Source organism: Diplotaxodon limnothrissa, linkage group LG23 (genome assembly GCF_057381915.1).
Source record: "Diplotaxodon limnothrissa isolate DT_005_m linkage group LG23, D_limnothrissa_male_GT1.1, whole genome shotgun sequence".
NCBI classification, from domain to species: Eukaryota; Metazoa; Chordata; class Actinopteri; order Cichliformes; family Cichlidae; genus Diplotaxodon; species Diplotaxodon limnothrissa.
The window spans coordinates 12,910,429-12,935,247 of NC_140617.1; the positions used below are offsets into that span (position 1 = coordinate 12,910,429).

The 24,819-nt window shown below is 41.8% G+C and overlaps 2 protein-coding genes across 4 annotated transcripts in view; one reads left to right on the forward strand and one right to left on the reverse strand.

Moving 5' to 3' along the window:
- Window positions 1–191: 191 nt before the first annotated feature.
- Window positions 192–22,469, reverse strand: gabra5 (gamma-aminobutyric acid type A receptor subunit alpha5). The gene is made up of 9 exons (XM_085347892.1): window positions 22,387–22,469; window positions 22,076–22,194; window positions 21,275–21,342; window positions 20,337–20,557; window positions 16,438–16,520; window positions 5,040–5,183; window positions 2,492–2,644; window positions 2,024–2,235; window positions 192–494 (listed from the first exon to the last, which is right to left on the reverse strand). The coding sequence occupies exons 1-9, from the start codon at window positions 22,467–22,469 to the stop codon at window positions 192–194; spliced, it is 1,386 nt and encodes a 461-aa protein (XP_085204018.1).
- The window catches only part of gabrb3 (gamma-aminobutyric acid type A receptor subunit beta3), a 49,287-nt gene continuing 28,343 nt past the window's right edge, over window positions 3,876–24,819 (forward strand). The window contains exon 1 of one of the 3 annotated variants that reach the window (XM_085347890.1): window positions 3,876–3,976. In XM_085347890.1, the coding sequence (XP_085204016.1) occupies window positions 3,882–3,976 (95 nt within the window). In that variant the 5' untranslated portion in view covers window positions 3,876–3,881. The remainder of the gene's footprint in view (window positions 3,977–24,819) is intronic. The other 2 variants (XM_085347887.1, XM_085347891.1) reach the window with 2 other exon arrangements.

Consider the following 24,819-nt stretch of genomic DNA (forward strand, 5'->3'; position numbering starts at 1 on the left):
AATGCCAAATGCCAAAAAATTTAAAAGATCACAATGTGGCAGAAACGAATCAATAACTGAGTGGTAAAGTGTGACAAATTAAGCTTTTTTTAATCATGTACAAACTCTAAGCAAACATGGCAAAATGTTCTTGAAGCAACGCACATGCAATGTTATCGAACTAGCTAAAAAACATGTCAATGACTCAAGGACTAAGGACTTCTCTGCTGATCTCTGCTGATCACTGGCTCCCTATTGAGATACGTAGCCCAGTACACCAGGTTGAAGGTCCCAAACAGCACGGGGAACACTATCCTGGCCATCTTATCAATCTTGCTGACACTGTTGTAAGTCTTTTTGGGGTCTGGCGCCTTGGTTTCAGGCAGTTTGAGCTGGACAGCCGTGCTGTTTGAAATAGTTGAGATGGACGCGTCCTTCGTTAGGTTGGTTGTGTAATTCACACCAGCTGAACAATTGTTGTTTGGCTTCTTAGACAGAGTTAAAGGGTCTTTCTTCTGTAGAGAAGCAAAATAAAACATTGATTCAATATGCATAAGAAAAAGTGGCACATTCATCATTGAACATAATAAAACAGGTGGATAATATCACAGGCACTCACACACATACACAAGAGCTGAAGGTGAACAATAAAAGATGGCTGGTGAGATCTGAAGGCAGGGATCAACGTCCTTGGGCAGTAATGAACTGGCACTGTGCCACAGCACCGGCACACTGAGCAGAGGAGATATTGATCCGGCTTTTTCAACTTCTACGCATCGCCCAATTCATCTCTTACTTTATTATTATTTGGGAAATAAAAATTTTCACTGCGCCCCCTTTTTCTTCTCTCTCCCCACAGCAGATGAAAGCACGGTTTGGCATACCGTGAACAAACTTCAGCGTTTCTCCAATTTTATTCCACTGAGGCAGCACTGATAATAACTTATTTAAACATAATTGACTAAAGAAGAAAGCTGTGTAATTGCTCCTCCTAATCGAGCCAAATGTACTGCCTGAACCATTATCTGTATATAAAAGATGGACAAGCTGAAGCTGAAATTCTTCTAATGATCAGCAGGGGGCGATAATTTTCTTTGGGAAAATGACAGAACATTTTATTTGACATATGACCTCAGTAAATGTTTTCTGATGCGTTTATGGTGTCGGGCGCTAGTTTCACGTCAAATCTAACACAGCATAAGTGGATAATGTAAATCATGGTCTTTATTAGAGTCAATATGTACAACAAATCAGTGTCTTCAGTTTCTCTGTCACATCAGCCCCTACCAACCTGTCACTAATGCGGAAAACCAAGATGATGGTCAAAATCAAGTTAAGGCTTCACGCCAGGACCTCATAGACCAACCCAAACCATCACAGTCTTTTATATACAGTTTATGGGCTACACACAAACATGCAGTAAATTTACACACAACGCATTATGTCTTAACTAGTTAGTTTTTCATTCAAACATATCAAGGGATCCCCTAACAGAGGCATGTTGTACAGCAGCGGTCCCCAACCTTTTTTGCGCCACAGACCGGTTTAATGTAAGACAATATTTTCAAGAACCAGCCTTTAAGATGTCGCAGATAAATACAACAAATGAAAATGATACGACTAAGACAAAAACAATTCATAACACAAGGGAAAAGACCCAGAGAAACCGAGTTAATGATAAAAACCTTGAAAACCATAAATTTCACACCCGAGCCTCAACTCTCGCGGCCCGGTACCAAACGATTCACAGACCCGTACCGGTCCATGACCTGGGAGTTGGGGACCGCTGTTTTACAGGACCTTTATTTTTAAATAAAGTGAGCTTGGCTCTATCAAATATATTGAGCTGTAACAACCAGCTGTAACACTGAGAATACAGGCCAACTTTATGTGAGGAAAAAAATCAATTTTCCAGCCTTCAATATTGACTTTAAAAACTACATCAAGATCTGAAAATGTATTTTCAGTTTTCCTGTTCCAAGAATTCCACTGTAGTTAATCAACAAGAATGTGAGTCGAGGGCAGGTTGGAGCACAGCACGTACCTTTGGCATCTGGGCCTCCATTGCTTTTTTCCCATCCCACGCCCAGCTCCTTTTGGTGAAATAATTAACTGTGGCAAATTCAATGAGGGCAGAGAAGACAAAGGCATAGCACACCGCGATGAACCAGTCCATGGCAGTCGCGTAAGCCACTTTAGGCAGCGAGTTTCGAGCGCTGATGCTGAGAGTGGTCATGGTGAGCACTGTGGTCACACCTGGTGGTGCAGAAAACTGGGTCAGTTTTACTCACCACACTTGCTCTTCAGTTTCTATTCCAGCAGATTAAGTCATAAAAACAGGGCACGTATCAAAGTATTAAAGGCAGATTGTGAAGCCGAGTCACAGAAAAAGACATTTAGGAATATTCACTGCACTCATTTCCCAGCTTTATATTCCCACAGCACATGAAATTTGCTAACATTATGTAAAATATCTGAATTCATTTGATTTCTCTCCTTTTTTCAAACGTACCAAACACGGTCCGTGCTGGCACCGATTCGCGGTTTAGCCAAAAGGAAACCTGTGACAGGATTACAGTCATGAAGCAAGGCATGTAGGTCTGAATGACAAAGTAGCCGATCTTCCTCTTTAGGTAAAAGTGAGCCATCATCACGGTGTATTGACCTGTGGAAAACAGCAGAAATTAGCAATTAGTTATTTTAGTTACTCAATTCCGTATTTTAAAGAAAATAACATGGAGTAAAACTGAGCAAAAACTTCTAAACAACACAAAGAAAAGTGGCATTTATATTTAAAATGCTCTTTTATTTGGAAACACAAAACAAAAAAACGAATTAACCAAAAAAAACTTTTGGCCACTTGGGGGCACTGTAACCTGTCAGTGCAACACTTTTAGGATAAACAGTTGCATTAACCTTCTATTTGAAGTCATGTTATTAGCCACCTGAGAATGCTGGTCCAACCTCCCGTCTTCTTTTAGCTTTTGTTCTGGTCTCCACTAACTTTGGTTCTGCCTACCACAGCTGAACCACTGCAGGCCAGAGGTTCCTAACACATAGTTTATATATACATTTTTCTCACATGTATGTTAGGAGTTAATTGCGTCGGGTATCACGTCTGACCCCTTAATCTCTGAGACCTTTTACCTTTCCTGAAACATGTGGCCTGTGAGCAGTTGCTACATCGTCACTCTGCACTCTGTGCTCTACATCAAACCACCCGACAATGCCCTGGCCATCATCCAAATGTGTGAATTCGATTATTTAAAGAAAAAAGGTTTGTGGGGAACTCATCATATCTCGTTAACCAACTGAAGATTTCATTTGAAGGATTTTTTTTTTTTTTTTCCAAAAATCCTGTTGAGCCATGGAGTCTGATAAACTATAGAAAATCCACAGATGACTGCTGCTTTCTCCTGGCAAAATCCGATTTTTCTGTCTCACTAATCCCTTGTCACAATCTGCATCCTGTATATCTCTCTCTCGCTTCCTCCCCCTCTCTCTCTCTTTCTATGTGCATGCATGCGTGTGTGTGTGTGTGTGTGTGTGTCTCTGTGTGTGAAAGACAGTCCATCCCATTCTGTCAGGCCAGGCCTTTGATTGGGGACGTACATCCTTGCCTTTGCTGAGCGAGAACACTAAAACAGACCTGGATCAGCGGTGATTACAAGCAGGTGCACAGATGACTGAAGCAGAGGGGGGCTGAGAGGGACCGCAGGAAAGTTTTGTGAGATGCAACAACGAGCATCATGTTCTTAATGAAAAGGGCACCTGTGCTGCCTTCGCTCCGAGGACTAGCAGTGAGCAGCCCTGCTCCGTGGTGGCACGGCCGGGCGAACCCCGCTCTGATCTGACCGCCTGCTGGGATTGGAAGTGGATGGAAATCTCCGAGGCGTGAAAAAATGCAGTTGTGGTGGATTTTACTGTTTGGTTTTTGGAGTGTCTGTGGAGAACTGCCATTCATAGCAGAGAACAACGCAGCTATGTTGGTCAACTGGTGAGTACATTTCGAAACCATCTGTTGAGCTTTGCCGCTTTTAATTGTAACCCGGTGTCTTTAACCAAGTGAAATCACAAGTATTCTCAGCTCAGCTCCTGCTCCTCTTCTCACATCATCCTCAGCTTAGCTTGTGAGGTCAAAGGTCATTTCACTGTGAGCACCTTGCTGAGCTATTCTCGGCTTGTTAAAGAGGGCTTGCACCCCAGATTAGTGATACTAATTAAGGACACGATGGCTTTGTGTGTCTGCCCTCTTTAACCAGTCTGAGCTGCAGGGGTGTGTAAAGACAGAATTGCTGTCTATGGCAGAATCTCATCGGTTACTGAGTCTCGGTCTTCCTCCTGTGTAAGCATAGCTGGCTTATTCTTTTTACCATGTAAGAAGCATGTGACGTGCCTCTCGACAAGTGTTCACTTTTCATACACCAGCCAGTGTAAACACCGGCTTGCACCGGCAGATACTGGATCAAGATAGCTATTTCTGTATACATCACACTATAGGAACTCCTCCTCTGTGACAGACTCTCCACCAACAAGCAGCAGAATTGTATTATTGTACTTCTTTACATAACAGAATTAAGCAGATGCCATTTGCCCCCCACCCCACATGCCTCCACTCCAGCAGCCAATCCCTGCGCTGTGACGTCACTTAGTAAAAGCACAACTGATGGGCCTGCAAATGGATTAACCCTACAGACCCAATGGCTCAGACCACGGATAAGTGATTTTTTTTCACCCCCCCTCCCCTTCCCAGCACCATCCTATCTCTTCTCTTTGCAGAGACAGCTGGCTATGTGTGGGAGGCATCCTCAAATCCTTGTGATTCATTCATTGTCTCTATCCTGCTTGATTTGAAAACAGTTTCTTCACACAATATCTTTGGAACACTATAATAACACGGATAATAGGGTGGAAGTGAGGGCTTAACACAGCCTGAAGCTGGGGTATGACCGCTGCAGTAAGAAGGGAAATAACGGCGAGAGCTAAGACGTAAGAGGTCGTGTGTGTGATGCTGTGGGATGGTTCATCTGTAATCTGAGTCCATTTACTCTTCGCTTTACCTCGGCTGGTGTAGATGTCCTCTGTGCCCGCGTCCTGACCAATCAGGTGATACTGGTTGAGCCGGGACCCTTCCTCCGCAACCACCACCGAGTCAGCCGCTTTCTCGGTCCACCTGTAAACCACCTCCGAGACCGGATAAGCATCTAAGAAAACAAAACACAAAGATGTGCAGTCTTTTAAGACTTTGTTTCAATTTTATTTGGATTTATATCAGGAAGTAATTTTATCCAGTTTCATTAACCGCCATGTTCACAGTTGGTTTCAGCGCAAACAAAAAAGGACAGAAAAAAACACTACAAACTTTTAAAACACCATTTAAAGGACTTTTCAACACCTACGCATTTCAGATTAGGCGTTGAACGCAATACTTACTGTTCATCAGAGAAAAAAGAACTTATCTGATATTCGCCTGGACTCAGTTTTAATTACATCGCAAAAATATTCTTGAATCTCCCATTTATGAGAAACAGTCCAATAACTAATATCACTCTTTGCTTCAGGAACAATTCTTTAAAATAACATAAACATCGATAATGTCTATGTCCAGATTTGACCTTTAACCTTCTACATAAACTCCCCGAGTCTTCCAGTTTTATAATAACTGCTGAATGAATTCTTGAGTTGTGATCAAAAACACGATTTGTTTAAAATGTGGACACATGGCTGAACTCATTAACTGCAGGTGAAGAGTGTGTTCATTCTCTGCAGCTTTGTGGAGACTCGATAAAAGACATCGTGATGTTGCTCACTGGTTTTGGAGCTCTACATTCTGAAGCCTCGGTGCTAATATGTTGGCCGTGGTGTTCTTTCGGCAGCAGAAAGTGGCCAAGGTTGGGTACAGAGTTTATAGGAGCGCCACACAGACATGAATGCCTGCTAATTAATTCTCAGTAGTAAGTAAATAATTAAGTAAAATCCTAGAATTCAGTCACCAAAACTGGAGACTTTTTGGACGTGCATTAAACACTACAGCAGCGATGCATGTCTTTGTAGCAGCCTGTAATAACGCTTACTCGTGTCGACTATTTTAGCTGGCTTTGCTACTTAGCTTGTTTTAAACACGGCACTCTGAATATCTGTAATAAACAATAAAACTACCATCAGTGATATCGCTGAGGTGAGACATCTGCACAGAGTCCATCAAAGACTCAAAGAGGTTTGAGATGACTAAACTCCAAACCTCATTACAGAAACTACCTTTATGTTGCCAACATCATTTATATTTCTTTAATTTCATGAATAAAAGGAACTCTGAAGCATGCAAGCGTGAGAGTAGCACAGCTGTTTCAGTGGGTCTGTCATTAACTTTAGTTTGCTTCGTCCTTCCTGTCCGTCAAAGTGAAAAACGCTGAAGTGACTGACTGCTTCTGACGCTTTCAGAAAGGATTCGAATATATTATTAGAACAGAAATAAACGGTCTGCTGAATGAATGTCATGTCATGGATTAAACAACACACTCGCACACATAAGCCCCCCCCCCCCCAAAAAAACAACAACAACAAACAAAAAAAAGAACAAAAGTCCTAATGCCACACGAGCCGTCCACCCACGGTGCATGTTCACAATATTATTTTGTGTCCCCTGTGAGCTTTTACTTCCTGTTAAGCAAAGATGAGTTTGATAAATGACATGTTACGTGAATGAAATTATGTAAGAGCTGCATTTTTAGTCACGTCAATGTTCAGATACAGGTGCTGTTTAACAGGAAAAGCAAAAAAAAGTTCCAAATGACTGACAAATGCTAACTTACTGAGTATGATCCAGAAATCCAAAATGTGCCGCAAATATCCAGCAGTGTTCATGCAGATGCACTAAAAGGGCCCCAGTCCCTGGATTTTGAGTTCATAGTTTCTTTCTTCTCGAGAATGATTTATGTGATTTATGGACTCTTTATGAATTCTTCATTCTTCTTTGCTTTAAGTTGATCTCTTTGTGTTTTTATATGTTTACTTTACTCCTTGTCAGGTTTATCTACCGATGATTTTGTGGAGTTTGTTTTTAGTTAGCTTCCTCTCTCTTTCTCCTCGCTCTTTTGTATCTTATGTCCAAATTTGCTTCGTTTTTATTTTCTTAACTTATTTCAGCTGCGTCTTTTTTTTTTTTTACCTCTGGTGTATGTACAGCTTCAGTCTGAGTCAGAGTGTCTGTTTGTCTTCCTTATAGTTGCACCTCCATTTGTTTAGCTTCTGTCTGAAAATCCTTCATTTTTGTTTTCTATTCATTGTGTCAAAAGCTACACTTGCAAAACATTTTTCTTAATTTATCACGAAAGTGTCCTCATGATGAAAGTCAGTTACTTAGCTAAAATAGTGATAATACCAGAGCTCTTTGAAAGAAAAGTCACCAGTGTGACTTCATTACACAGAGATTAAGTTGAAGTCGCTGTCAAGAGCTCGTGTGTGGCTCTAACATAATCGCCCTGATGTTATATGTGGCACAGTGAGGGGGATTGCTGTGACACGTCAGACTCTTCCTTTTGCTGCCACTACCTCTTCATCCTCGTGCATTTCAAGCTCAATCTTTCATTCATAGCTTCGTTTTAGAAACAAGTGAACTCTGCAAAACGCAAAGGCGGCGATCCCACGCACGATCCCAAGTACAAACTCCACACGTACTGTACAGTAGATGCATCTGTGTGTCTTTCTCTCTCAGTTGTACTGCAGTGCAGAATCCAATCTAACAGTGTTGCACTAATCCAGCAACTGTGGTGTTAGAAGACTTCACTGTAATTTAGATTGACCCCAGTCAACCAGGCTGTGGATTATCGTCTTAAAGAGGCTCCGCGTTGCCTCGAACGAATCTTTGTACATCCGGGTCACAGAATACATTACGCGCTGCACCTACTGTAACACTTCACCCACACTTAAACAGTTCAGAGAGCTTTGTCTGTAGATCGAGGCTTATACACTTGTTGGGAGACAAAAGACCTTTATATAATGACTAAGCCATTCATTGCTCTAAAATAGAAAAAATGAACTTTAAGCCAGTGTCATCACAGACTGAGGGTTATATATGGCACTTTTCTCAAAACCGCTTTCTGCACAGGCTGAAAAGGAGTCTGTGCTTTTTTAGAGAGTTTCTTAAAATATAAAAACGATTCAGAAACAACAGCCACAACGTCGCTGTTTTCCATCCTGCAGGTTGGAGGACTGTCACCTCGTTCTAAAGACTGACCTCAGAGTTATCATTAAAGTGGAGAGAAAGCCCAAGATACCGTAGATCACACTGGTTATGAGTCTGAAAGAGGTCGCTGCTTTAGACTAAAAGTATTCTTGAAAATAAAGTTAAGCCACAAACTGTCATCTTTTACACTCTTTCCAGTCTTCAAGCTAATGGTAATTCCCCAAATCAAACTACACTGCAGTCTGGAAACTCTAAGTAGCACTTTTTGCATACAGTGGGGCAAAAAAGTATTTAGTCATCCACCGATTGTGCAAGTTCCCCCACCTAAAATGATGACAGAGGTCAGTAATTTGCACCAGAGGTACACTACAACTGTGAGAGACAGAATGTGAAAAAAAAAAATCCATGAATCCACATGGTAGGATTTGTAAAGAATTTATTCGTAAATCAGGGTGGAAAATAAGTATTTGGTCAATAACAAAAATACAACTCAATACTTTGTAACATAACCTTTGTTGGCAATAACAGAGGTCAAACGTTTACTATAGGTCTTTACCAGGTTTGCACACACAGTAGCTGGTATTTTGGCCCATTCCTCCATGCAGATCTTCTCGAGAGCAGTGATGTTTTGGGGCTGTCGCCGAGCAACACGGACTTTCAACTCCCGCCACAGATTTTCTATGGGGTTGAGGTCTGGAGACTGGCTAGGCCACTCCAGGACTTTCAAATGCTTCTTACGGAGCCACTCCTTTGTTGCCCGGGCGGTGTGTTTTGGATCATTGTCATGTTGGAAGACCCAGCCTCGTTTCATCTTCAAAGTTCTCACTGATGGAAGGAGGTTTTGGCTCAAAATCTCACGATACATGGCCCCATTCATTCTGTCCTTAACACGGATCAGTCGTCCTGTCCCCTTGGCAGAAAAACAGCCCCATAGCATGATGTTTCCACCCCCATGCTTCACAGTAGGTATGGTGTTCTTGGGATGCAACTCAGTATTCTTCTTCCTCCAAACACGACGAGTTGAGTTTATACCAAAAAGTTCTACTTTGGTTTCATCTGACCACATGACATTCTCCCAATCCTCTGCTGTATCATCCATGTGCTCTGTGGCAAACTTCAGACGGGCCTGGACATGCACTGGCTTCAGCAGCGGAACACGTCTGGCACTGCGGGATTTGATTCCCTGCCGTTGTAGTGTGTTACTGATGGTGACCTTTGTTACTTTGGTCCCAGCTCTCTGCAGGTCATTCACCAGGTCCCCCCGTGTGGTTCTGGGATCTTTGCTCACCGTTCTCATGATCATTTTGACCCCACGGGATGAGATCTTGCGTGGAGCCCCAGATCGAGGGAGATTATCAGTGGTCTTGTATGTCTTCCATTTTCTGATGATTGCTCCCACAGTTGATTTTTTCACACCAAGCTGCTTGCCTATTGTAGATTCACTCTTCCCAGTCTGGTGCAGGTCTACAATACTTTTCCTGGTGTCCTTCGAAAGCTCTTTGGTCTTGGCCATGGCGGAGTTTGGAGTCTGACTGTTTGAGGCTGTGGACAGGTGTCTTTTATACAGATGATGAGTTCAAACAGGTGCCATTCATACAGGTAACGAGTGGGGGACAGAAAAGCTTCTTACAGAAGACGTTACAGGTCTGTGAGAGCCAGAGATTTTCCTTGTTTGAGGTGACCAAATACTTATTTTCCACCCTAATTTACGAATAAATTCTTTACAAATCCTACCATGTGAATTCATGGATTTTTTTTTCACATTCTGTCTCTCACAGTTGAAGTGTACCTCTGGTGCAAATTACTGACCTCTGTCATCATTTTAAGTGGGGGAACTTGCACAATCGGTGGCTGACTAAATACTTTTTTGCCCCACTGTATTGGCTTTCGTAATGAAAACTCACCCTTTTCTTTTTCCATAAATCTTTATGATTGAGTTCCAGTTTCTTTGTTTGTATCTGCTATTTACTAGAACTTACTCACTGTCGGAGCCTCAAGTGGGCGTTCAAGGAACTGCAGATTTTAGCTTTCTTTTTTTTTTTTTTAAGCCCCAGGGGGTGTTGGTTGTTTACAACAGCGTACCTTAAAGGTCAGTGTGAACAAACCTAAAAACAGGTGAAACACTTCCGTTGTGTCAACCCTGATACACTACAGTTCTTAATGACAATGTATGCTCACAGTGAATACACTTTATTCTCTGTAGCCACTTCTACATAACACAACAAACACACAAGACAGCAAATAGTACTTTAAAAAGGTTAAATATGAAAATTTTCTTGGCCACTCATTTCTCTTAAAATAATGCAAAAAATATATATTGTTTTTATGTTATTGATTTACAGATATGTGTTACAACCCGGCTCAAAAGCCGCAACATAAAAAAAAGGAGATGAATAACAGAGTGTGGGTGAGAAGAGGTTTCATCCTAAAATGGAAAACCAGGTTGGCTAAAATGGCTGGTGCCACCAAGGCAAAGACTAGTGCACTGCCGGAAAGCTTGCCTCAGGTATGCTTTTATCCACACCTGACTAGGTGTGGCCAATTAGCACCAGCTGAAAACACTGAGACGATTAAAAGCTGCAGAGGGACGTAACACCTCCTCCCTTAAAAGGGTTCCTCTAGGACCCTTAAATTTATTAAAAGCCCCTCTGAAGCCTTCAGTTCCTTGACCCACAAACCTGGAATAAAAGTTAAAGCTAACAGAAGCAGTGTTCACGTTATAGTTGGCATCTCTAAGCATGGATGGGCATGAGGATTTGAAGTTGCCACACTGAACAGACAAAAAGTAACATGTGACCAACACAAAGGAGCACAACAGTCAAACCCAAAATGATTACCTGATCTGCTACAACACACAACCAAAAGTAGCAACAAATAATCACAACTAAGTGATCTGTTGTCTCCACCACACAAACAGTTGCATACAAGTGGCCCTATACCACAACAAGTTACTTTAATCCAAAAAGTTCAGTAAATCAAGCATACTAGTGACCAACCACAAAATGGAGAGCTATGGCCACACAATGATCACATCAAGGGTGGCTCAGCACCCCACAGTGTTATTGCCATCACCTGGCCAACAACACTCACAAGTGATCCAACAAAATAGCCATATTCCCCACAACACTAAAGGTCACAGCACAAAACACTCACCTCACAAGGATCTCATTAGCATCCATCCACACTGACATATGCACACACAGGGTGTGCACACAATGCCAACTTAAAAACAGCCTACCTGCCTCAGCTACAGACCATAATCAAGAATGGTCTCAAACCTCCTACCAAGTTTGGTGCCACTGATTTACTATGTGCAACTCCCATCCTAAAATGCTAAAAAACAAAACTTTACCTGTCTAGTCTTCAGTGGTGTACCGGGCTCGAGGCACCTTTAAACGCAAACTCAAGGATAGGCAGCAGACCGGGGTACAGTGTCCCACCAAACCCTGAAGCGTACCCCCACCCAGGATAGCCACCAAACACAATAAACTAAAACAATAAAGCAAAACAACAAACAAGTGCTTCGATGGAAGGGCAGCACAGCCACCCAGCTGAAACACACTAACTAAAGGGAGTTTGCTCAATTACAGTGAACACCATCACTCACCCACTTAAAAGCAAAACAAACTGACATTCAGTCTCCATTAAAATGTTCAAATATCCCAGATGAGCCCCCACTTATGTTACAACCCGGCTCAAAAGCCGCAACATAAAAAAAAAGGAGATGAATAACAGAGTGTGGGTGAGAAGAGGTTTCATCCTAAAATGGAAAACCAGGTTGGCTAAAATGGCTGGTGCCACCAAGGCAAAGACTAGTGCACTGCCGGAAAGCTTGCCTCAGGTATGCTTTCATCCACACCTGACTAGGTGTGGCCAATTAGCACCAGCTGAAAACACTGAGACGATTAAAAGCTGCAGAGGGACGTAACACCTCCTCCCTTAAATACAAACCCGTGGTTTGTCAAATGATTATGATAACCAAAACAACTAATCAAGTCCGTAACCATCGCATCAACAAATTGCAGGCTTTCCACCTACCAAACCCCATAGCAACGGTTAGGCATTGCCTGCGGAAGCTGCCAACCCCATCTCAACGGGTTCAAAATACTGACTGAGGGTGGCCGCAGACCCTCAAAACAATGTCTCATGTGGTGGCTAGGGCTTTTTTGAGCCATCACATGTGGAGAACACAGCAGGCAGTCAGAAGACCTTACTGCAACAGTTTTCAGACGATTGCTCAGGTCACGGGTACAGGCATGTTTGTTAGTCAGGGGTGCAGGTCTGAGTGGTGGTGTTATACATGATCTGTCCACCTGCAGGTCATGTTGAGGAACGGGGACATTGTCAACCAGCAGCAGCTCAGGGTTAGTTGACCTCTCACACTGACTAAATGACACGATTGAGCAATTATGCTCCAAGTGTAGCCTTTTACTAGGCCTGACGAGACAAGGAAACGTAAACTGAACACACTAAGATAACAACAGACCTTCAAAGTAAAACAGGAAACACATAACAGTCACGCCAAAAACAACACACTGACAACACCGAAACGTAACATTTCCCCCCACCCAAAAATCAAACATGTAACCCCAAGTGAAATGTTTGATCAAAAGCGGATGAAGGCTGGTGGAGGCTGGAGCGGTCCCACGGACCCTCCAGCAGACGACGAAGGCTGGAGCGGTCCCTCGGACCCTCCAGCGAAGGCGGATGAAGGCTGGAGCGGTCCCTCAGACCCTCCAGCGAAGACAAACGAAGGCTGACGAAGGCTGGAGCGGTCCCACTGACCCTCCAGCAGACGAAGGCCGGAGCGGTCCCTCGGACTCTCCAGCGAAGGCAGATGAAGGCTGGAGCGGTCCCACGGACCCTCCAGCGAAGGCAATCCCGGACGAGTCCCCATATGTTACACCCCAGCCTAGGCAACCGGCGTGCAACGTATGAAAATAAAAATAAGAAAAAAAAAACACACGAGAAAAAAACTACAGCTCTTGTATATGTAGGAAGATTTGGACCTGATTTGGTTCACCAGCTCATTCCACATAGTAAAAAACATTTTTATTTTATGGTAACTATGAGAGAAATTCAAACATTTATTACAAATATCAGCTATAAAGTTTAAAAAAATGTTATTGCATTACAGCTGTTGCAACAAAACCACAAACCTTACTGCTCATCACAGTCGGCGAACAAGCTCAAACACTCAGAAACTTCATCTGTAAAACATCTTTACATACAGGAAGTCACTGTACATGTGGCCCATAAAGCAGCCAGTGTACTTCAGACATGCCTGAGAAAATCAGAGAGACCCAAAGGGTTGAAAACACTCATTACCACTCAGACGGGTGGTGGCGAGGCCACTAGTCTCGTGTGAGGCTGAACCGGATGTCTTAAGTATATTTTAAGCATAGGAGATTTCTTTATTAAAAGACCCAAACATTGAGACGCTTCTGCATAAACTGCAGTGTTAACGGGAGCTGTATATCACAGTAATAGAATCAGGCCTACGTCTGTCTAAAACCTATACAGATACACGTGGACATATAAATACATTTATTAGTAACCAAATTAAAAACATCCTTTTCAAAGGTTTATGTCATATTTTCAGTTTAACTGTGACTCTGTTCCCTGTTTCGGTCCTGATAGTGTTTTCTGCCCATCATTAAGTGCAAAAAAGAGACAAATGAAAGTAAGAAATCATCCTGATAAATGTGGTTTGTGTGCATATATCTGAACATGGAGCACTTCTATTTATCACCCAGAGTGTAATCTAAAATTAGAAAAAACAGCCTTTCAGACTGAGTAAGAACGTTCGTCTTACTTTGTTTTGTATTTGCATTTCGGTTCATTTACAGGTGCATGAATGATCTGAGCAATTACTTCAGCTGTGAAAAATTGAGACGCCGGCAAGAACACGACTCCAGATTAGCATTTTCCCATGCTAACACTCAAACATGAGGACAGAATAGTGTCGCAAGAGTCCAGCATGCTAGCGTGCCATGTTAGACTTTTTCTTGTATTATGATGTTTTTTAACGGCGTTTTTACTGAGGTACAAATAAATCTTTGTAAATTCAGGCAAAAAGAAACCATCTGTTATGGCGAGTGAATTGTAATTAAGGCTGTACGACAGTTGGCACACACACTGAGATTGTGAATCGACTGCTGTAGACGAAAACTTCACCAGAATTGTCGGCTCTTTTTCAAAAGTTGGTTTGGAATTTTGGAAGTCGTATGTAAGGAGGTACACTAAGAGAATCAAAGAGACTACAGGTGTAATGTGACTAAAACAAATTAAGATATATACGCATGGTCACGTGGCCACCAGTGTGACCACAAAACAAGACCTGCGTGTTGCTCTGGTGTATTTACATCAGGTAAAGGCTTTCTGTGCATCACACACTTCCTTTAAATTGTGTCACAGCGATGAGCGACAGCAGGCACACAGACACTGGTGGTTGTACAGTTCAGTCCATGAAAGGTGATTAACACAACAGCAAAGGAAAGGTCTACTGTAGCTTTGAAAGCTTTGAGCTCACGGGTGAGTGCTGTCCATTAGGTCAGAGGATTAGCTTGGGTTAATGGAGTTGGAGAAAACAGGATGTATCGCACGTTAACTTTTACAGCTCACAGCCTTTCACCTTCATCACGATAGATCACAACTTAGCAAAGCTACAATAATACATACTGCAGCCACACTTCCATCACTGCTTTTGTTGAGCTTAATTATTTGTGTTATTTGGACAGTTTGGAACGATTTCCACTTATTTTATTTTTGTAGTTAATACTGATGGTTAACATAGCTTTCAGCCTTTGATGGGTTTTCACATTTTTCCATTCAAGGATATCAAATTTTAAAAGAATCTTCACAAAATTAAAGAGATTCTGTTGCTTTTTTGTTACAACTTTTATTGTCAGTGTTTTTTCTTTGTGTATTTGCAATGAGCTGCTGTATGCAATAGACTTTGTCTGTTACACTAAATCTGCAAGAAACCAAGCAACTAGTGCTGTATTTAAACTTACATAATTAATTTAAAGTGGCGCTTTTATGCATTTCCTTATTTCCTGTCATAAATCTTCTGTTCCAGTGGACACTGGCATTATAAAAAGGCTCAGTATTTACACACAAACCCCCTGTGAGCCCAAAGCTCCGCCTGCCAACTGATCTCAGTTCACTCATTTCATCGTGGGTGTTATACTGTTGGATCTGTGTGATGTCAGTGAGAGTAGATACATGGCCATTCCCCTTACTTTCGGTTTTAACCTTCTGTTTATGACTGACAGCCAATCAGAGCAAAGCTCGCTTGCCTTAGAATGGAGAGGAGGGGTAGCACTAAGGTCCACCTTGATATGAGGAAGAAAACCTTGATCTGTGAATCATACAATATTAAAAATATGGAGCTAAAAATGAGAAGAACAGCTCCTCTGTGAGGAGGTTTCGATTGTCAGGGATCCCTGATGGACTTCAAGTAGAGTTCATCAACTTCACAGCAGTTGTTCTCTTAATTAGCTGCTGCGATTATCCCTGCACTTGGTTTCACCTGCCGGTAAGGTGACCAAAGTAGCTGTGGGAGCAGCTAAGTGTCAGCATGCGGCAAGCGCACTCATGAGGACTGCGATCACTACGTCATGTCAGTGGCAGGGAAAGCCTCAAATGCTAATCTGAAGCTTACAGAACAGGAGCTCCCCAGATATTTTTGGACCGTGTGAGACAAGCTGACTAACATAGAAGTCACATGGAAGGTGGCGGTTTGGCGGTTCATGTGCAAAAGTATGTCCAGATTTCTAAGGTTACCTTGGTGGTAAATTTAGATTTGGTGTGTGTGTTTATGTCTCTAGCTGCTTCCAGTGTGTGTGCATGTAGGGTAGCTGTTTCAGAAATTTCACCATTAAATGTAGCCGAGCCAGTGAAGGGTGCAGAGGAGCAGCCCTGACATGTTGATTAATGGCTTCATCAGGAGGAGTGTGTCAGTGTCTACATGGCTCTCCTGCACCACCGCAACAATAGCTTTACACCTGAGGGACACGGCCTGTCAAACGCACTAACGTTCATCCGTCCCTATGCCCTCTGCATGGAGAAAGACACTGAAACCGATGCCATGTCAAAACTACATGCTGCTTTTCTTTCTGGTGTACCCCCTTTTTCGAAAAGTTTGCTAACTATTTTAACATCACTCTAGTTCCGGATGCTGACATAAAACATTTACATCACACCTTTTCCTGTATTATTAAAGACTCATTATGTGCAGTGGGCATTTGCTTGAAGGTGCATTTACTTACAGCTTCCAAATTTAAGGGGACAAGCATGAGCATCCATTGGAAAGTCCTCCAGCTGCATGGGACATTCAGCAGAGATGGTAAGCCTGAAAGAAAAAGGCAGAAAATGAACTGACTACATCATTATCATGATCACCTCGTTCACAATTAAACACAACCCCTTATTATAAATTGTGTTTAATGTTGTAAACAGCCATTTATAAACAGAAATCTCCCTTTGTCTTCATTAGTGTCTCAAATAATTAACGGTAGAGCGAAAAGCAATTTTCCCAGTGTAGAGCAAAAAGCATCTGAACCAGCAGAGGGACCCGTGATGAGCTTTGGTCTGTGGAGAAAGGATGCCACCTGTCTGTGGGAATACAACAATGCACAAATGAAGCTTCAGTGGAAATAAAAACGGGGAAACAAATGAGCTCATGTTGGATCTAAAGTGTGAACACAGCTCAGCCACACAGGCAGCCAATGGACCACCAGGTCTTATATAACACTGCCATCTGCTGGTCACATGGAGAACAATGAGAGCTGCTACTATTCAAATGAATGCACCATGGTAACAGGACGTGCTATATTTGACATATTTTCTATTTCAGTATACAAATCCTGTGATCACTTGATTAACTTGATTTCTTGTGTACATTCACCTTGTTTCTACTTTTGTATTTGGGGGCGTTGTTTGACGTTTCTTGGTTGTAGTCTAGTTGTGACCATTTAGGAAAGTTTACTAAACTTTGCCCCACGGCTGCTCCTGATCTGCTTGCCTTCATCTGTATGACCCAAACGTTGGATTTGCTCTCTCTGGTGTATTTTTGTCTTACTTGGTGATCATTACAATTCCAGGTGTGGTTGTGACTCTCACATTGATTTAAATAATGGATCATAGTATGTTTTCCACCAAGAATACCTCACAAACAGGGCCGTCAACCTCCGTTAAGTGTATGAATCACATTCAGTCCAGTTGATCTGTGCAACCATTTCAAATATCTAATTTTCCCTTTCTTGAGTAAAAATGTGTGAGTTCACTCGCATTTAATGAACCCCTCTTTTATGAAACAGATGATCAGTCTGCTGCGAGTACATGTGCAATTTATCGCTCATAGTTGATCTTGTGAGGTGTCAAACCTCCACAAATCTAAGGAATTATATATCTAAAAAAACACAAGACTCAAGACTCCAACAACACACTGAAATCTACAGATGTGGATGTCCATATATTTTTATAACAGTGCTGATATTATTTAAAACATGTGCTTATTAATCACATTAAAATAACATATTCTTATATTGTTATACTATATTACTTTTATTTCACTTTTAATACTTTGACACTTGCGCATTAAACATTGTAACGCAATGCAAAGTCTCGATTCAAATGTGCAACGACACCTGCTCGGTCTTGTTGTGCTGAGCAAACTGACGGCAGACAAAACTAAAGAAGATATTTCTGCAATATTTTGAAGTTACTGCAGTTACTTTATATGCAGTACAATATCAAATTAAAGTTCATTTTATTTTTTCCTCAAAGTTTTTAGTTTTGCCACCAATTTTTTTGCAGCAAACGTTAGTTTTGAGTTTTAGTTGACTGTCATAATCCTGCACAGCAGAAGGATTTCTTCATTTTGAACCACATCTGCTGTCTCGGCTGTTTCGTGTGAATAAAATCCACACGGCACAGAGCACGAGCCTCGATGTGAGAGAGAGAATCAAAGATGAATACAGATAAGCTTGGGATTCACTGAATACATCACAGAGCAAAATATACTTTCTAAAAAATTGTCACTGCTCGCTGTGTCTGAATAGGACCCCCTAGTGGTGATTGTGTTATATTGTTACAGCCAATTATCTGACTGGAGGAGTTGAATTTAGGTTTTGTTGTTATTGAAACATGCGACATATGCTGGAAAATATAGTTGTCCTTCTTTTCAGTTTTTTGCTTCACTCCTTTCTTGAACAGAGAATAACATCTTTATGGATTTATAAACCAATCTGTCTAAATGACAGCTCTGAAAGCAAAAACATGCATTAACTATCGTAGTCAAAGGAGCTTGCAAAGAAAAGCGTCTGGACTTCTTTAAGTTGCTTGAAGACGTTTCACCTCTCATCCGAGAAGCTTCTTCAGTTCTAAGGTCAAATGGTGGAGAGTCCCAGATATAAACCTAGTGGGAGTGACCCCCCACAGAGGGACAAAAGGACCCCCTGATGATCCTCTAGTCGCCTGAGCCAAGGTGGGAAACTGGGCGTGGGTCCCAATCAGCCAGAGTTTCGGGTGTGTTCATTGTGAAACCTGGCCCCACCTTATCATGCGAATTCCTGAGGTCAGATGGCCCAGGATGTGAGTGGGCGTTAAGGCGTCTGGGAAGGGATCTCAAAACTGGATTATAGATGGAAGAGAGTTGGTGTCGTAAACCCCCGCCTCTGTTCAAAGATGGTCGCTCACAGAGTCAGCTCGCTGACTGAGAACCTTCACAGACATGCATTAACTATCACTTTTCATGGCATTAAATAGATGGAAAACTTGAGAAAGATTATTGATAAAACAGTTTAAATAAATTAAACGTAAGGTAAAAGCATCACTAATATTATCCTGGTATTGTTTCTGCTGATTGCCATGTCAGCACTTACAGTATCGGTACAACAGCAGGTGTTTAATTCTGTCCTGTTTTAGATTAATTACTCCTAAGTGAATCATGTTTGACACACAGCGTTTTGTTTTGAGACTTCTACATCATCAGATCATTTAGTTAGTCAAACACATACAGATGTTAATAAATCATACTGACCAATAAAAAGAGTGCAGGTAAATTACCAGATGATTAAAAGGATGACTGATGCTTTCACTATGTTATTTCACCGAGGTCCATGTTATTGGATTATTAGGAAGTTATTGCGTGTTTTGGGCCATATTGTGCATAATGTGGCATTGCACTGTCTGGAAGAAACCTTCATGTTTCTCTAAGGGATCTTTTCATCCTACAGCAGCTGGGGCACTGCACACTGCAGAACGACGAACGCAGGAGAGGAGAGTAAGACATGGCTAAAATGTTCTGCTAATAACCTCGTTCCCAGAACACAAATGCATTAATGGGCTGCCTTGAACTCGTTTCTAATGGCTCGTAGCGTTGGAAAATGTGCTGTAGATTTGTAGCAATTTCAAAGTAAGAGGATCGATAATGATTTTTGACACGCAGCCATGTCCATTTCCTCAAACTTCCTTTGTTAATATTTGATTTGCAGGATTTATTGACCTGATAAGATGATGACGCAGCACTGAAATGAAAGTGGATGTAAATGAGATGGTTCTATCTAGAATACATTTCTTTCCACAGCACAGAGTCTAATGTATTATGCATCCACAAGCCATTCTCTGAACTAATAATGAGTGGATTAGTATGCTTTATGCAAGGAAAAAATCTCTTTCCAGTTGTTAAGGCGGCACAAACTGAGAACAAGACGCATTCTTGAACTGTATGCATCCTTTGAAAGAGCCAGAGCATGTGAAATCTGGGCTGCGAACAGCTCGTGCTGTTTTCAAAGTAAAGCTTTCTGTGACGTGGTGACAGAGTTAGTTAATAGTAGAGGAGAGAACAGAGCACTGGGTCAAAGCAAACATTTCCAGTTCCCCTGACCTCCAGTTTACAGTGTGAGGACAACATGATGACGCATCAATGCACCACTGAGACACAGAGTATAAATGTGTGGGCTGTATTAGAGCAGCGGGGGTCTTAAAAACCATTACCAAAGGAATATCGCAGACTGATAGAGGTTTCAGTCATCGCTCCAGGTTTAATTGGATTATACAATATCTTTAAACATGGCTAGCCAGCTCTTATGAGTCAAGGTTTGTAATGTAAGACTGGCTGGAAAAGAAATGCTTTCAGTTCAAGCTGGATAAAACGTTTGCTTACCTCATGGTGTAGAGAAGAGTCCCATCATCCTTCAGCCGCAGCAGCTTGTTAGGTGTAGTCATATTATGTGCAATGGACTTTTTCCCGTTGAGGAAGAAGGTGTCAGGGGTCCAGATGTTGCTGGCTAGAAGATTATTCAGGGCAAGCATTTCCATCGGGCCTTTGAAGCAAAGTCGCTCATCCTTCCAGCTTTGGCGGAAGAATACGTCGATGGTGTATTCCTGCAGGAAAACAGCTCAGACCCATGAATATGAGAGAAGTCACGTATGCATCTAAACAAATTGATGGAATAAAGAAAGTTTATGATGATTAACTAGTGCTCAGTCATGAAATTGTCTGTTTCTCCTACAATAGTTCAACAATAGTTCACAGTTCTTACAGGAATTGGTACATTTTGTTCATATATTTTGTGAGGTTTTTTTCACTCCTTTTTGCATAAAAATGACTAAAAACTGTGATTAGAAGATTATGGAATATTTGCTTCAGATAAAGGAAACAGTATTTGGCATGAGAAACACAAACAAAGCCAATAAAAAGTCATCCTTTGTAAAATATAACAGAGTTACGTGTGATCGCACTCGGGCTCATTTGAGGGTTAAGAAGGAGCAGCAGAGTGATTAGCGAAATCTAACATCATGCAGCTTAGGTTCAGGTGTGATCCCTTCACCAAGCTGAATGTGTGATCGTTGCCTTTTATTGGTGTGTTCAACAACATTATGCAAAAATCAAGCCATATTTCCTGAATCGTGGTTAAGAGGTGAAAAATGGAAACATTTAAATCTGTTCAATTCTGGCACAATTTGGATCACTTTCTTCAAACCTGTGGAACAGGACGGTAAAAAAGTAGACTTGTAATTTCTGTAATTAAAGTTCTGATAAGGCCAGGTTTTTAACTTAAAATATGTATGCATTTAGTATATTTGCAGTGTGATTATTACCATTTCGGTGTCAGAGACCGGACCAAAGCTGGTGACAAAGATGTTGGTTTTGATCTCCGTCACCTTCTCTGTAAGAAAACACAGAACACAGTGAGCCTCCAGAGCAGACATCAGCATCCACAACATCATCTGGTCTAAATATGAGGGACTAGGTTCTTGCTTCTTTGGGCAGAGATTAAAGTTTAACAGGCCAAATCTCTAATTTCATTTTATCTGAAAAACTAATCCAGTGTGACATTTGGGTTTGTAAAATTTAGGTTCTTCCACAAAAAATAAATAAATAAAAATAAAATTAAAAATGGCATATCGTGGATTATTTGATGGGGTGACTGCAGTCCATCTTTTGAAAAGTCACTTCATCTCTGCTATGTTTAATACTGTTTAAGCCACGGTAAGATTTTTATGCCTGCATATTGTTCAGTAATTAATGCATGACACCTTTGAAGCTGGGCCAGTGGGCATTCTCTATATTTTAATGTTTATGTGTTTACACATCAAACCAGATTTTTTTTTTCAGTTTGATAAATATAATTTATGGGAACTTAACTTTACAGTCGCTGCAGAACAAAGGACCCACCGTCCAACCAGAGATGAAGTGGTTCTCTCAAGGTCACAGTAGCACGCTGCATACTTCACAGTGCCATTAAATCATACTTAGCTGAGGTCATAACAGCTCGTCATGTGTCTCGTGAATACAGACTAATTTTCTGGGCCGAGCAGAAGGCAGATGTTGCGGTGCGGAGCATTTTTTCTCTGAGGGGAGAAAATTTGTGTCGAGGTTTAAACATTCGCTGGGCTTACCTCCCAATCCGGGCCGGAGTCTGTTGTCGTAACCATCCAGAAGTCCGTCCAGGATGCGCGTGAAGATGGTAATATTGTCATTTAATTCTGCCTCTTTTGGAGTTATCTCCTGGGAGAAGCTGGAGGAAACACAGAAACAGAAAGCTGATCCTGGACACGGGTGGATTAGAAAAAAAAGGATGTCATATAAACACCTTTAACTTTCTGTAAAATTATTTAAAAATATTGAACAATCAATTCCTATTTATTAAGCAATGAGCTGTGAAAAATGTGCCATTACAGTGTGCTAACATTAAGAGTCAGTTCCTTACCTCAGACGGCAGGTGATGCTCGCAAGCAAGACACAGAACCACAGACGCCTCATTGCAAAGCTGCAGCACATTCCATCGCCCATTCCTGAAAAAGACACACACGCAGTAGTTTAAAACTTGAATACCTTTTTTTATTATTACTGCCAGGGCTAACTCTTAGTTCAAAATAATCAGAACTTAGTTCCGTTTGAGAGCTTTTGAGATGTGACCTTGTTGGCACATCATGTTGCCTTTTTTGGCAGAGGAAACTAAGTCAAATATTAGATGATCTGCACACTGTCCCCCAGAAACTCTGCACTCACTCCAAGCCTATGGGTTCAATAAATCTTTAACAGCTCCACTACAGGAAATGTGTGACAGAATCAATTCAGCATCTCGCAGCGCAGTGGCCATCAGCCTTCCTAAACACTAGGCCAACATCTGTAAGACATGCAGATGTTCAGACCTTCAGCGGAGGTGTGACAAGAAAAAATGAAAAGCTGATAAAAATCCAAGATACAGTGCAGCTTTCACGGCTCAGACATGCAAACAGTGAGTTCCTTCTTTGTTGGAGCCCCTCTATACCCACCCATCTCACTGCAAAAGCCTCTGTTCAAAGGACTGGCGCTGTGTGAGCTCTGCTGCGTGTATATCCAGGTGAAATGCCTCCACCTGTGCTGCATCTACAAGATTCCTTTCTGCACCACAGCTGGACTCTTTTAACCCGCGTCTGTGTTGCTGTGACTGAAGGTACTCTTCACTGAATCATCTGAAGTCCGACACAGATCTCTACAAGCTGATTAAACTCCCGTGAGGAGGACGGTGTCTGCGGGTCCTTCGTAATCAGCAGCAGCAGCAGCAGCAGCAGCAGCAGCAGCAGCAGCAGCAGACCTCGGGGATACTCTTTTCTTTTCTAGCCTGTTCACTAATCCGTGCTACTACATCTCATACTGTAGTGGCCTAAAATAACGCGGTGCTGCACAGGAGCCGAGACGCAGTTACCAAAGCTTACCACACAAGACGATGCGCAGTCAAACTTCTCCGCAGGTCTCTCACACACACGCAGACTGCACTGTTCACAATTTGGCATCAATTCCTAAGGCCGACACCTCCATCCGCGCACAATAACTGTATGTTGGAAAGAGAGAGGAAGAAGATGTGGACTGACTTCACTGTCAGCGAGCTTTATTTCTCCCCAGAGCGATTAAAAGGTTGGCAGCGAAAAAATAAAGGCTTCCCAACACTTGTGCTGACTGACCATCCTTTAGTTTGGTCTCCGAGGAGCCGCGAGCACAAAGCCAGCTTAGCAAAAAATCCAATAGTGTATCCAAAGGAAAAGCTGAGTGCAAATGTAGAGTTTGGTGCGAAATGAGCAGGCGAGCGTGCAGAGAAGCGGGAGGATGTGTGGCCAGTGAGCGGAGGAGAGATGCTGTAGAGGGAGGAGAGACGGAGAGGGGAGGGAGGGGGAGGTGGCAGAGGGAGGCAAAAAAAAAGAGGCAAAAATCAAAGTGTCCGTAGTAATAATCCACAGCATGAGAGCCATCAGCAATATTAGCCGTAAAAGCTTTACTTATTTAATGTGAGGTTAAAGCTACACAAACAGAAGTGGCTTATTTTCATTTCAACGCTGTTCTATTGTTTTAACAGGCAGCTGCACTCATGGTATACTGCACTGATCTACTGCTCCCCTCCAGTGCTCTAGTGTATTTGCAAACTACAAATTATTTGTATTTTATCAACATCCAGTGACATCCACCGTACCCACTGTATCTAGACTGTAGTAAAAAGAAGGATGCGTCTACTTCCAATTTATTTATTTAAAAGGGACAATGCAGTTCAACATAGTTCCAATATAGAGCACGAAACTCTGCAATGCTGCACATCACAGTTTATAGCTATTGCTCATTTCCAACCCTTGTCCCTCATTATATATAATACATTTATACTATGTTACAACATTTAGTTACATAAAACCGTAATATATCATCAATATAATATAAAACTATCAAAAATTCGCAGTGTAAGATAAACCTTTTCTCTGTTTTTATAGTGTGTTTTTTTCCGAGTCTGAACAGTAAAGCTGAAGCCCCATGTTTCAAAAGGACAGCAGAGGGCGACTCTTTTTGGTTCGTCTATAGACGTCTTTGTGAAAAAAGAGCCTACTGCTATCAAAATCTGACCCAAGTAAAGACTTTCCCGATGAGTTTATGTTCTCAGTCACCATTTCCATATTTTATTAATTACAATAAGATTTCCACTTTGTAAATTATGGCCCCAGTTAGAATGAAAAAGAGCAATCAAGCTAACTCTCCTTTAGGGAGGACCCTTTTAGATAAGTTGTCAACTTAAAAAAATTAAAACTCAGTTAAATAGCCTCATTAAGAAGTCTAGTTTATTTTGTATGCACAGAAGCTAAAATATACATTTAGTGTCAGTTTCTGTGCCCCACATACT